The sequence below is a fragment of the Panthera pardus genome, unplaced genomic scaffold (assembly GCF_024362965.1).
Source record: "Panthera pardus isolate Hobbes unplaced genomic scaffold, ASM2436296v1 HiC_scaffold_17, whole genome shotgun sequence".
NCBI lineage: Eukaryota > Metazoa > Chordata > Mammalia > Carnivora > Felidae > Panthera > Panthera pardus.
Genome location: NW_026526732.1, coordinates 2,604,429 through 2,616,665, shown reverse-complemented (window position 1 = coordinate 2,616,665; position 12,237 = coordinate 2,604,429). Strand labels below are relative to the sequence as shown.

The 12,237-nt window shown below is 53.4% G+C and overlaps 1 protein-coding gene across 2 annotated transcripts in view; it reads right to left on the bottom strand.

Moving 5' to 3' along the window:
* RPS6KA2 (ribosomal protein S6 kinase A2) overlaps positions 1 to 6,240 on the bottom strand; it is a 347,458-nt gene extending 341,218 nt beyond the window's left edge. For both annotated transcript variants that reach the window (XM_019412761.2, XM_053904291.1), the window contains exons 1-2: positions 5,823 to 6,240; positions 1,414 to 1,473 (exon numbers count right to left, since the gene is read on the bottom strand). In XM_019412761.2, the coding sequence (XP_019268306.1) occupies positions 1,414 to 1,473; positions 5,823 to 5,885 (123 nt within the window). In that variant the 5' untranslated portion in view covers positions 5,886 to 6,240. The remainder of the gene's footprint in view (positions 1 to 1,413; positions 1,474 to 5,822) is intronic.
* Positions 6,241 to 12,237: the final 5,997 nt, after the last annotated feature.

The following is a 12,237-nucleotide window of genomic DNA, read 5'->3' as shown; positions in this document are numbered from 1 at the left end:
TCGACCTCGTTAATGTGCAAGGAGGGCACTCCTTCCTTATTTGCACCCGTCACGGGGCGGCTATCCGTTCCCCCGGCCACCCTCTCAGGGAAGTCACTGGCTAGAAGTCCAGTGAGCCTTGGACCCCTGCAGAACTGGCAGAAACAGGGCTACACCTCCCGTCCCAGGGAGTGCAAGGGAATGCACACACCAGGCCAAATGTTGTGCTCCAGAATGCTGGAAGCTTCCTGCAAAGCCAGGAAGGGGCAGAGCCGGGCTGCCCACTCCCGGAGCGGGAACAAAAAGCACAGAACTGAAAGGCCGCCAGCTAATGACGAGGCAACTTTGTGCCCTTTGTCTTTATTTAACCAACATATTGTGTCACGTGATCACTCACCAAGCGGCACTTGGGCTTGAAACGCGGGTCGGCGCGCCCACGTTTAGACAGACGCGACACGCGGCTTTCGGCATCGGAGCAAACGATTTTGTGCAGCCGGCAACGTTCACGGATCCACCCCTCCCAGCTACCGCACCTTGCCAGCTATTTTGAAGTCGGCAGAATTGCAAATTCTACAACTTCCATGGTTCCAAGGGGAGCATCGCTGAGCCACTCAGGAAGCTGAGGCTTCTTAATGGCCTTGTCAACTCTCCGCGGCTGCAGCTGCCTGGGAGGGCGCGAGGGCATTTCTTTAGCAGCGACAGACACGCGGCTGCTTACATAGAATTCCTTGCCCTCGGCTTCCGTTCACCTTTGCAGTTCAGCGCTCTGAACCACAAGGTCCCCTATGACGCCCTTGTGGTCTGGGCTCTGTTAAGGTCGAGCCCGGTTTCCCACCGCCCGGGTCAGGCACGCGGCCCCACGCGGTGTGGAAACGAGACTGACACAGTCGGTGACACCTAATGCTCTTTGCCACTCCACGCACCCCCCCCCCCCGCAGGGCATCACCCTCTGCCCAACCCCCACCTCTCCTCCCAGCCTTCCCTCCGAACCCCCCTCGGCTGCTGGCCTACACCACGAGCCACCACCGGCCTGGCTCCGGGGACAGCGGCCACGTCCTCGCTCTGCTGTCCCAAACGCAGCCCCAACGTTGTCAGAGGCTGCGTTACCCACATGCCTGTCTTTAAATCCATGATCTCCCCTTGGAAAAGTCCATGCCCAACGGCTGGGACCTTTTCCTTGGCTGGTGATTTTTCTTCTCATTCCCTATGTTCTGTGTGTCCCTGTTGAGGGAAATCGACTAGAATACACACACAACCTACACCTGTGCACATAACGTGTTTGTGCAGGTGTATGTGTGCAGACACATATTTCACCACGACAACTGCTCACGGGCTATTACTTTCAAACTTCCATTGCCCCCCCACCCCACCATTCCCCCCACCCCACCATCCCCCCCCCAAATAACCAGACTGGAATAAAACATGTATAGTTACTTCTTCCACGGTATCTTGTACGATGGGCTCCGAGTCCAGGTTAAGATCCTCCTCGGGGGTCTGATAACAAAGACATACACGGAAGAGAGTTAGCGTGACAACATTCTCGAAAACAGCATCACACAGGTCATCGAGACAACGGGCAAACTAGACATTCCGTATTAGTGCAAGAGGACATCTCCACCTGACTCACTGGAACCATCTGAGTAACCAGGCTACTGGGTCAGCCGCGCTCACGCCACAGGCGAGAGGAGAAGCGGGTGGTTTACGGAACTCCCTGACCAGCGAGTCAGGGGCCGTGGATTCAGATGGGGCTCAGACACTGACAGAGAGAAGTTGGAAACAGAGGAGTGACAAAGGGAGGGGGTTTGGACCATTCTTGTTTGAATGGAATAAAATCACAGTCTCGGCCGAAGCTCAGAAAATGACTTAAACCAGACAGAGTGAAGGTCCTGGCCCGTAAACACATAAAGCAGAGTGTTTCTGCAGGATGAGGCCTCATCAGGAGGCTCTGGGCCTGAGCCTTGCTTAACGTGGGTCTCAGTTTCCCTACACAGGTCGGGAACATGTCCCGAGGTACCGCCGAGGGATGTGGAGCGTGTCCAGGGAACGAGCACCAGACGCCGCCCGCCCCCAAGCTGGCTGACCCGCCACACACCCAGCTCGGCGGCTTACCTAGTGGCCATCAGATAACGTCACTGTACGAGCCAGACCAGACCGTGACCTGTCAGGGAGTCCTATATGATCTGCATTGTTCAAAAACAGGGGCTTTTCCTTTAATGCATGATGACGTCCGGGAAAGAAAGGTCACGCTTACTGCTTCGAAAGAACTCCAATAAAGGAACGCCCGGGTCAGCCAGACCCTGGGGGTGGGCTTCTGCCCCCTTCACTCAATCCCATCTCCCGTTTTCTGCCCTGCACGCCCCCCCCAGGGCATGCCCTTGGCCACCCTGAACCTGCTGAAAGCAGCTACTGGGAGGCCTGCGAAAGCGATTCCCACCACGCTGCTGCTTTTTAAGGCCAGATTCTCCAGGGACTCATGGAGGGCCCGGTTTTTCATTAGCACCCGTCTCCTTGTCAATACACCTCATTAACTGGTAAAACACACGGCCCGAAACACGTGAAAACAACTCACAAAACTGCAAATACTTTCCCTCGACCGCCAGATGAACTTCCCCTGACCTGTGTGCGGGGGCGAGACGTTTGTGTGAAACCCACAGCGTCCCCAGCACAGCCAGCCTCCAGCCCCACCCGGGCCAGGCCCTCGGGCTACAGATGAAAACACCAGGCCGAGGGGAGAGCGGCACCCAAGTCAGAATAAAGCTGGAATCCGGGAGCCACTTCCACTGGAAGACTGGTCATCAGTCACGTTAAATTTGTGTAAAAGCGAATCATGGAGTCACAAGCACCATACCCACAGCGGATCTTCTCCTACGAAGGGCACGGAGCTTTACATGCAAGGATCCGGTAATATTTAGTTTGGAGTTCAGAGGCCACACGTTGTCCATTTGTTCTGCCCACTTTCTTGGTATGTGACTTATTTCAATGTCATACAACATAAAACATGGACAAACTGGGAAGTAAAACCAGCTTCTGATTTCCACGGTGGATAGATTTCACGTGTGTGTGGGGGGGTCCCACGGTGGATAGATTTCATCTGTGGGGGGAGGGGGGGGTCCCACGGTGGATAGATTTCACGTGGGGGGGGGGGTCCCACAGTGGATAGATTTCATGTGTGGGAGGAGGGGGGGTCCCACGGTGGATAGATTTCACGCACTTGGGGGGGGGGGTCCCACGGTGGATAGATTTCACGTGGGGGGGGGGGGTCCCACGGTGGATAGATTTCATGTGTGGGGGGAGGGGGGGTCCCACGGTGGATAGATTTCACGCACGTGGGGGGGGGGGGTCCCAAGGTGGATAGATTTCACGTGGGGGGGGGGGTCCCACAGTGGATAGATTTCATGTGTGGGAGGAGGGGGGGGGGGGTCCCACAGTGGATAGATTTCACGTGTGTGTGGGGGTCCCACGGTGGATAGATTTCATGTGTGGGGGGAGGGGGGGGGGGTCCCACGGTGGATAGATTTCACGTGCGTGGGGGGGTTCCCACGGTGGATAGCTTTCATGCGTTGGGGGGGTCATAGGTTTCCCCAGGACCCAGAGGACCTCAGGACCAATTCTTCTGGTTCAATCTTTCCAGAAAAAGCTCTGATTTTCTGGGTTCCAGAGAAATAGGACTGGATGCTCTATTTTAACAAACATACTGTGTATGGTATAAACCATCCTAAAACATTTACCTGGGAAGCAGGAAGAAAATTTTATCAAATTTTTGTGATTTGCTTCTGCACATACATCAACTCAAAGACTTTTAAATTATCCTCTAAAGGGGGTGGCAAGGCAGTGGTGTCTATGACCTTTTTTTTTAATGTTTTTTTATTTTTGGGAGAGAGAGCTCAAGCAGGGGAGGGGCAGAGAGAGAGGGGGACAGAAGATCCGAAACGGGCCCTGTGCTGACTGCAGCGAGCCCAGCGTGGGGCTGGAACGCGTGAAGGGTGAGATCATAACCTGAGCCAAAGTCGGCACTCAACCAACTGAGCCACCCAGGAGTCCCTATGACGTATTTTTTAAATAACATGAGTATAGGGGCGCCTGGGTGGCTCAATCGGTTAAGCACCCGACTCTCAATTTCATCTCAGGTAGTGATCTCACGGTTCGTGGGTTCAAACCCCACATCGGGCTCTGAGCTGACAGTGCGGAGCCTGCTTGGGATTCTCTCTGTCTCTACCCGTCCCCCATCCACGCTGTCTCTGTCTCCCTCCAAATAAATAAATAAGCTGAAAAGAAAATAACACAGGTATATTCATTGCTGGTCCATTTCAATCGATTTCAGAAATAACACCAGCTGCTCCCTGGAGCCCTGGTCACCGGCCGGATGCCCAGTCCGGAGCCTGGCGAGGATGTCTGCCGAGCCCCTCCACTTCCTCACTCCTGCCCTTCCTCGGCCCCCCAAATGTAAGTGAGAGAGAGGCTCTTTCTAAGGCGCGGTCTTCAACGCCAAGAACACCATCACGTGCACACAGAACAGTCAGTGACCACAAAGAGCTGTGGGATGTCCTCTCTCGAGGCTTAGCTAGTTGTCACCAGCAGCGACGGCAACGTTGTTCCATCAAAAAAATAGGCTGACTATCTATGCCGTGCCCAACCGTGTCTGTGGAACATCAACAGACTGCAAGCATTACGTTAGCTTGGCTCCCCCAAAAAGCATTAAATACAAAATATTAAATACATTCTCTTCTAACACGGAATCTCTCATTCGGTTTAAAATTACGTGAATGTCTCCACAGAGAGTGCGTAATATCAAAACAAATAACATTTAAGAGAAGAATTTATAGACCTGACGCTGAGATGGGGGATAAGGCAAAAATTAAAGCTTGCATTTTGTAAACATTTAGTAAGTTAGCAATCTGCCACGGGTGAAAGCAATTTGAGTAGCTAGGAGCAGTACAGGTAAGTCTCATTATTCAGTAGGTACGTCTAATAATTCAAAACTTTGAGAAACTTGAGCCTCACAGAAAAATGTACCTTGAGCATCCATAATTCAAATTAAGGAAATCGAATTCCATGGAACAGGCTTCCAGAGAGTTCCACGTCCCTAGGGAAGCCCGTAGTCAAACAGTGGCAGAGGTGCTGCCTCCCAGCCAGCCCTGGGGAGGGGGCCACGGACCCTTTCATTTCATTATCTCTTCTCTTTATTTGTTTTGGTTTTTTTGTTTTTAACTTTATTTTTTATTTGTTAAAATTTACACCCAAATTAGTTAGCATATAGTGAACCAAAGATTTCAGGAGTAGATGCCCCAATGCCCCTCCCCGTTTAGCCCATCCCCCCCCCCCCCACAACCCCTCCAGCAACCCTCAGTTCGTTCTCCAGATTTATGAGTCTCTCTTTCCTCTTTATTCGAACGCACGGGCTATTAACACTGCATGATCTTCCTGCCTTCTGTTTCTTAAGTCACCACAGTTTGGCTTTCTGGCTCAGCCTAGACTGCAGCAAATGGAATTCTTACAACGTAAAGCCACTTGTTGAAGGAAAACCAAACTGATGCAGATGAGTCGGGAAGCCTGTGAAGACTTCAAGAAGCATCCCGAAGTTTGGTTTAAGGGCGACAATTTTTTTCTTCACCACGTTAGCTCTCACGCGTACATTTGCACCACACTCGGTGCCCCGTGGGGGGGTGGGGGGGGGCACGTATACACACACACATTTGCAGGACTCTACATCCACAGCTCCACACGCACTCAACACCCAGCCTTCTGTCACCCAATAGTCCCCAGCGAATAAGCATCCCTTCTGTTAAACACGCACTCAGTCCTAAGTGAGGCTTTTTCAGGACTCACCCCTCTCTGGGACTCACCTCGATTTCCATGGGCTCCACCTCGATCTTCTTCCATAGTTCCAGCAACTGTGCGATCGGCATTTCTTACAACTTTCCTTTCCCTCCGATCAAGTACTGACGGTAAGGAAAAAGACCAGCAGAGGCACAGAACAGCGCAGAGAGGCGGGCAGACAGACAGTCGGCGCCCGGGCAGAGGCAGGCACCGTGGGGAGAGGGTCCCGGGGGGGGCGGGCAGGGGTCTGCAGTACGGCTGAGCGGTGAGTCTGATGCCCTCCCAGGCCGGGCTCCGCTGCTGGGCTGTGGGGCTCTGTGCTGGGCTGTGCTGGGCTGGGCTGCTCTGTGCTGTGCTGCTCTGGGCTGGGCTGGGCTTCTCTGGGCTGCTCCAGGTGGCGCTGGGCTGCTCTGGGCTGGACTGGGCTGTGCTGAGCTGGGCTGGGCTGGGCTGGACTGGGGCTGCGCTGGGCTGGGCCGGGCCAACGACCAGAGCAGACAACCTCGGATCTGCACCAGCAGCCTCAGATCGGTTCTCGGCCTCGCCCCTCCCCCTTGCACCGCCACTCCCTCCTTCCCTGCCCCCACTATTTTACCTTAATTGGCTCTAAATGATGGGTGCAAGTTGGGGCTGAGGATGCCGCTGCCATAGAAACTGCATAGCAACCGGGCGCTGGGAAGAGGGGAGGCGCGGAGGGGGCCCTGCGGCAGGCTCTGCCCTTCTCCCTCCCGGCGCGCCACACACTGGCGCGCGCGCACACGCACACCCTTACACACACGCACCCCTTCCTTTGCCCGCCACCCCCTAAGCCCCAGGAGACCCCGTGAGCCGGGCACCAGGCCGCCAGGCAGGAAGCCGGATGCAACGGGCAGCTTCTCCTGCGCGAATATTGAAGAAAATTCTCGCCTCCGAGAACCGCTGCGGACCCGGCGGCCCGAGCAGCGTCCCCTCCCCCCACCCCGCGATACCTCCGGGCCGCCCGCCCTGCCCCCTCCCGAGCGCTGGGACCCCCCCTCCCCCCGACACACACACACACCCGGGGCGCGGCCCGTGACCGCACAGGGCGCCCCTGCGGGTTCCAGCCACGCGGCGGCCCGGCGGTCCCCGAGCGGACAGGACAGGTGCGGGAGTAAACAGGATCCGTGGGCGTCGGAACGGGGTTTGGGGGCAGGAAGACGAAGTCAGACAGTGTGGTGTCAGTCGTTCACCAAGTTCCAGGAAAATGTGGCGCGTCGCGCACATGTTCCCGTTTAACTTCCACCTAACGTGGACTTAACCACCCAATTTCACAGATGAGAGCGCCCTGGGGCTCCCAGGGAAGGACTCGCCCCAAGGCCCCCGCCCACTGCGCAGGCCCGGAACTGCGGACGGGGACCCCAGCGTCTAGACAGGGGTCACCGGGGGAACACCTTTCCAGGGGACATTTCCGTCCCCAGCTCCTTCTCCTTCCCTCTCCTTGCTTCTGTCTTACTCCATTTCTGCCCTCGAGTGAAGGGCATTCAGCTCCCAGACCCTGAATGCTCATCTCACCTTTGCTTCCCTCTTTGGGGAAAACAGTGTTAAAGTCTAATGCGACAGAGTGTTGCTTCCGGAGTCGTTGATGTTTGAGAAAAACATCCAAGAAAAAGGCTTACTGCTTCCAAAACTTAGCAATCCCTTTGTCTTTTTCGTCTTTATAAAATCACTAAGAAATCCACTCGATGACAAAACACACACACACACACACACACACACACACACCCCACCGAACTAGCCCAAATCCCAGATACTTTGCAATTCAGAGCTAAAAGAATAGAGCCAGAGTCAACGGAAGAGGCTCCATCCTATTCTGTGTTGATTTGTGAGTCACTTTCTCTTTGTACGAAATCAGCCCTGCGAGGATCTTGAGAATTAAGTCCATTCAAAATAAAAATAATAATGTTGTTTGTTTTCAAAGTCGACATTCGCTAGTAGAGTGAAGGGTTCCAGTGGGTTCATCATAATATAAGGTCATTTATAACAGAACATAATATATAAGAGGCTCACAGACTGATAACATGAAATGGTATTTATGTAACAACAATAGGGAAATGGTTGACCTAAAAAATAGCGCTGACGAGATGTCAAGATCTTTTCATCTGAGGAACTGAAAACATGAAGCCCCTGAAAGCGGTGGGGAGGGAAGTGGAATTGAATTCCTCATTGGGTGTTCCTGAAACTTGTACTTTCCGGAATTTTCCACAGGCCCTTTCATCTGGGGGAAGGACTATGGAGGGAAAGAAGTGAGTTGGGACCAGCCTCTGGCCCCTGTGCTAGAACCTTACCACAATCAGCTGTCACCAAACACAAAAGAGCTATTATTCAAGGCATAGCTTAGGAATTGCTGAAACTAACCTATGCAAATGTGGCACCGATAAAGGGGCTGAACCTCGTTTAGCTGCTTCACAGGAGCCAGGGGCCCTGGAGGGATCCGAGAGTTTGCATAATCTGGGAGCTCTGGAATCACTTCTCCGCGCTTAATCGCTCCCTCCTGAAGCACCCAAGATTATTACCGAGAAACGAACAACCACCTCAGTGAATCACCTCGGCACTGGTTTCTCAGCGCGTGTCACTTCCCTGGGACTCCGTGCCCAGACACGGCGCCAGGCGCACTGGACAGAGAACAGAGAGGACCGTGAAGCAGACTGCGAGACCGAAACGCAGAGTCAGATAGAAAAGACAACTTTAAAAAAAGCGCACCGATCCAGGAAAAGCGTCGGCCGCATCTGGAAGGGCTCGCACTGCAATTAGGAAGCGTGGACGATTAGAGAAGAGAAAGGCAAGTTTTCTGAAGGGAAAGGATGGTTTTATCTAAATGCCTAAAAAGATAAAGCTTCAAATAAAGGACTCAAGAAATCACGAGTGCCAGGGGAAGCGTGTCCAACTAAATCCCAAGAAAACTCGAACAGCTTTCTCAACAGGAACACCACCTCAAAAAGCTGATCTCCAGGAACGCCACCCACAAGCCTCAGTTTCCAAGAAGAGAAGGCAGTTGAAGAGTACTTGCTGAAATGAGTCTTTCGTGAAGCCAACCCTATGGACTAAAAGCAGTATTTCAAGAGACCCTGGCCACGGAATCATCGTGAAATTGTAGCCGGGGCGCAGGGACCCACGAGCACCTGGTCCCAGGGCCCCAAACACACCAGGTTCCCAAAGGCAGAGAAAGGAGTGATGGAGAAACAGGAAAGGGACTGATTTCAGGGAGGCCAGCTCCGGAAGACGGCAGACTGGCGTCTCAAGGACCGTCTCCAAAGTGCCGAAAATACTTGCAGGTGTATTCGAGGAGAACGTGGGGCAGAGGTGGGTCTGTGCAGGTGGGCAGTGAAGGTCAAAGGCAGCTTGTCTCCCAGTGATCCCGGCTGGTCCTTCTGGCTCAGCTCGGTCCTGATGCTCGAAGGGGTAGTTTCGGTTCCACCAGGAGATCCTTTGCCCTCAAGGGCCCTCGCCCCAAGCCAAGAGACCAGCTGGAAGGAAGAACCGACAGGGAAGCGTGAGGTCAAAGGGGAGGCAGCCTCAGTCCTCTCTCAACATGAGAGGTGTGGACTGGCACCAAGCTCACTGAAATGTGGCCCCATGAAAAGTCACTCTCCTGAGTAAATGAAACCAGGAGAACTCCGTGTGTCCACCGCCCTGGAAGGAAGGAGAGGTGGGCGGGAGAGAGCCCATTCAGCCTGTGGGTCTCCGCTACCAAATCCTCCCGAGAAGAGAAGTGGGAATCGGGAAATCTGATTCGGGCCCCATTCTGCAACTAAGACCCAACTTGTCTGAAGTTCATCTTCTCATCAGAAATAGTGCGTGTGATTATGGGGCAGGATCCGAGAGAAAGGACCCCGGCTGACTCCGAGGCATCCGGTGCTTGAGGAGATGATAAGGCTTCCGTGCTGTGATGGGCATGTTTAAATGACCCACACGGTTTATCCGAGGCCGTTGCATTTTGCAAGTTGATACATTGGAAGGGTTTGGTAAAACGAAGAGAAGTACTAATTTTCCTAGGGGAGTGATCACTGGCCTGGGCGTTTCCAATCTCCAGAATGTCACAAAACCTTTCCAGACCCTCGAAACCAAATTAATTTTAACAAGACGCATGCTATCCGTTGTTAGGGGGCTGTGTTTTCCCCCATTCCCAAGTCCACATGGCATGATCCTAAGCCTAGCGCCTCAGGATGTGACTTTATTTGGCAATCGGGTCTTTGTAGCGTTAACCTTCCAAATAAATCTACCAGTGACTCCGTCAGCCAAAGACGGGTTTACTCGGGAATAAAGGAGAATTGCCACCTGGGACAATGAGCTCTGGCCAAACCCTAGGGGATTCTGGAGGACAAAGGAGAGGCACACTTCTTAGCGGAGGAAAGGAGTAAGTGGGCGGGCTGTCGTAAACTGAAGGTCCACCGGGAGTCGGCAGAAGTGTGGCGGCTTCTCATTGGCTGAGCAGTCGAGGGACGAGGAAGCGGGTGGGGTAATAGTGTCCGCGTGCAAGGTCAAGTCCATGTAGGGTCTGGTCTGGCTCTTCCCGTTGGGTCTACAACTACTAGCTCAAACCGTAGGGCGTGAGAACGCCCCCACCCGACCTCCCCACTCCATTTTAGTGAGGTTCCGGTCAAGTAGTTGTAGTCAGCTAAGGTGAGATCACACTGGAGTAGGTGGGTCCTCACCCACGGCAGCTGGTGTCCCTCTGAATGGGGAATGTGGACACAGAGGCACCCACGGGGAACACCGTGGAAGGCGGAGTTCTGCCACCAGCCCGGGAGCCTCCAGCAGCAGGGAGGGCGGCCCGGATCTGCCTGCTGCTTCAGAGGGAGCACGGCCCTGCCGATGCCCGGATCCCAGGCTCGCAGCTTCCAGAACCACAAGGCAGCGAGTTTCTCTCGGGGAGGCCACGCCGTCTGTGGTCCTCTGTCATGGAGGCCCAAGCAAACACACACCGGAGAATGAGGAGAGACTGTACTTATTCAGAAAGCACGGTGCATGCCACAGGAACCAGAGGCCCAAAGAAAACTGCTGCTTAGAGACCCCAGTCTGCATCTTCCTTCCATGGGGACTGGCCAGGGCACAGGGGACGTCGCTTTAGTTGGCGGCTAACAGGCTTCCAGAAGCCACTTTACTTACTAACATGCTGCAGCCCGTCCAGAAAGACACAAAAGGTCGTTGGAATCCAAATCAGCCCCTTTGGCGGGAAATACCCCAGGCCCCATCTCCAACACAACAGAGTCGTGACTCACTGAGCCATAACAGCAGCTTTTTTCCAAAAGAAATCATTCACAAGGAAGAAAAAAAAAGGCCGAGAACAGAGTAAACCGCGTCTCTTCACCATGAAAAGTAAATTATAAGCTAGGAGAACATTTTTAAAGAAGGAGCTATTGTCTGCAGTCCTGCAGCTAATTTTTCATTTCACGGGTGAGGAAGGTCGATGTGACCGAGCCCTGTGATGTATCGGCCGCCACCAGCTGGGCCCCAGGTCTCCCTGCGTGTCCCGAAGGTGTCTCCCGCAGGGACGCACACGGCCCTGACAAATACCTACCGATCACGTGAACCTCACACCTGAGATAAGAAAGAACACACACACACACACACACACACAATATGGAAGGAAGTAAAAATGATAACACATCTACATTTACCTTTGCAGCTCCCTCATCGTATTTGCCCACCTATAACACTTCCCAGAAGTTAGCACAATCTTGTTTAAAAAAAAAAAAAGCCTGCATGGTGTTTAGCGGCTTATAAGCGGGGAGGCTTATAACTCGCTGGTCCTGCGGGGAGATCGTGAGACAAATGCTGAACCCCTCCGATTCAGCGAATCAGAATGTATTTATTTAAATTAAATACATTTGGCTTCAAGCCAAACCTATTTGCTCCAAAATTTATCTCAGATCTCACGAGGCCAATCATATAGCCCCTCGACTAACACACACGAACAAAACGCGGTCTGGAAGATGCTGCCTTTGCCATTTTCTCAAAGCCATACCTCATCTGAGAGACACTGGCTGGGGCACCCCGGGGCCCCTCTGTTAGCACTCAGGTGAGCAGGGGTGCCTGCGTGGCTCAGTGGGTGAAGCATCCCACTCTTGATTTCGGCTCAGGTCATGGTGTCACTGTTCCTGAGATCAGAAACTTGGGGCACCTGGGTGGCTCAGTTGTTTGAGCGTCCGACTTCGGCTCAGGTCACGATCTCTCGGTATGTAAGTTCGGGCCCTGTGTTGGGCTCTGTGCTGACAGCTCAGAGCCTGGAGCCTGTTTCGGATTCTGTGTCTCCCTCTCTATCTGCCCCTCCCCCGCTCTCACTCTGCGTGTGTGTGTGTGTGTGTGTGTGTGTGTCAAAAATAAATAAACCTTAAAAAATATTTTTTAAAGATAAACCTTATCTTGTTAGGAAAATGTAAGAACAGAATGGTTGAGCTCATCTTGACACGTAGTCTTGAGAAA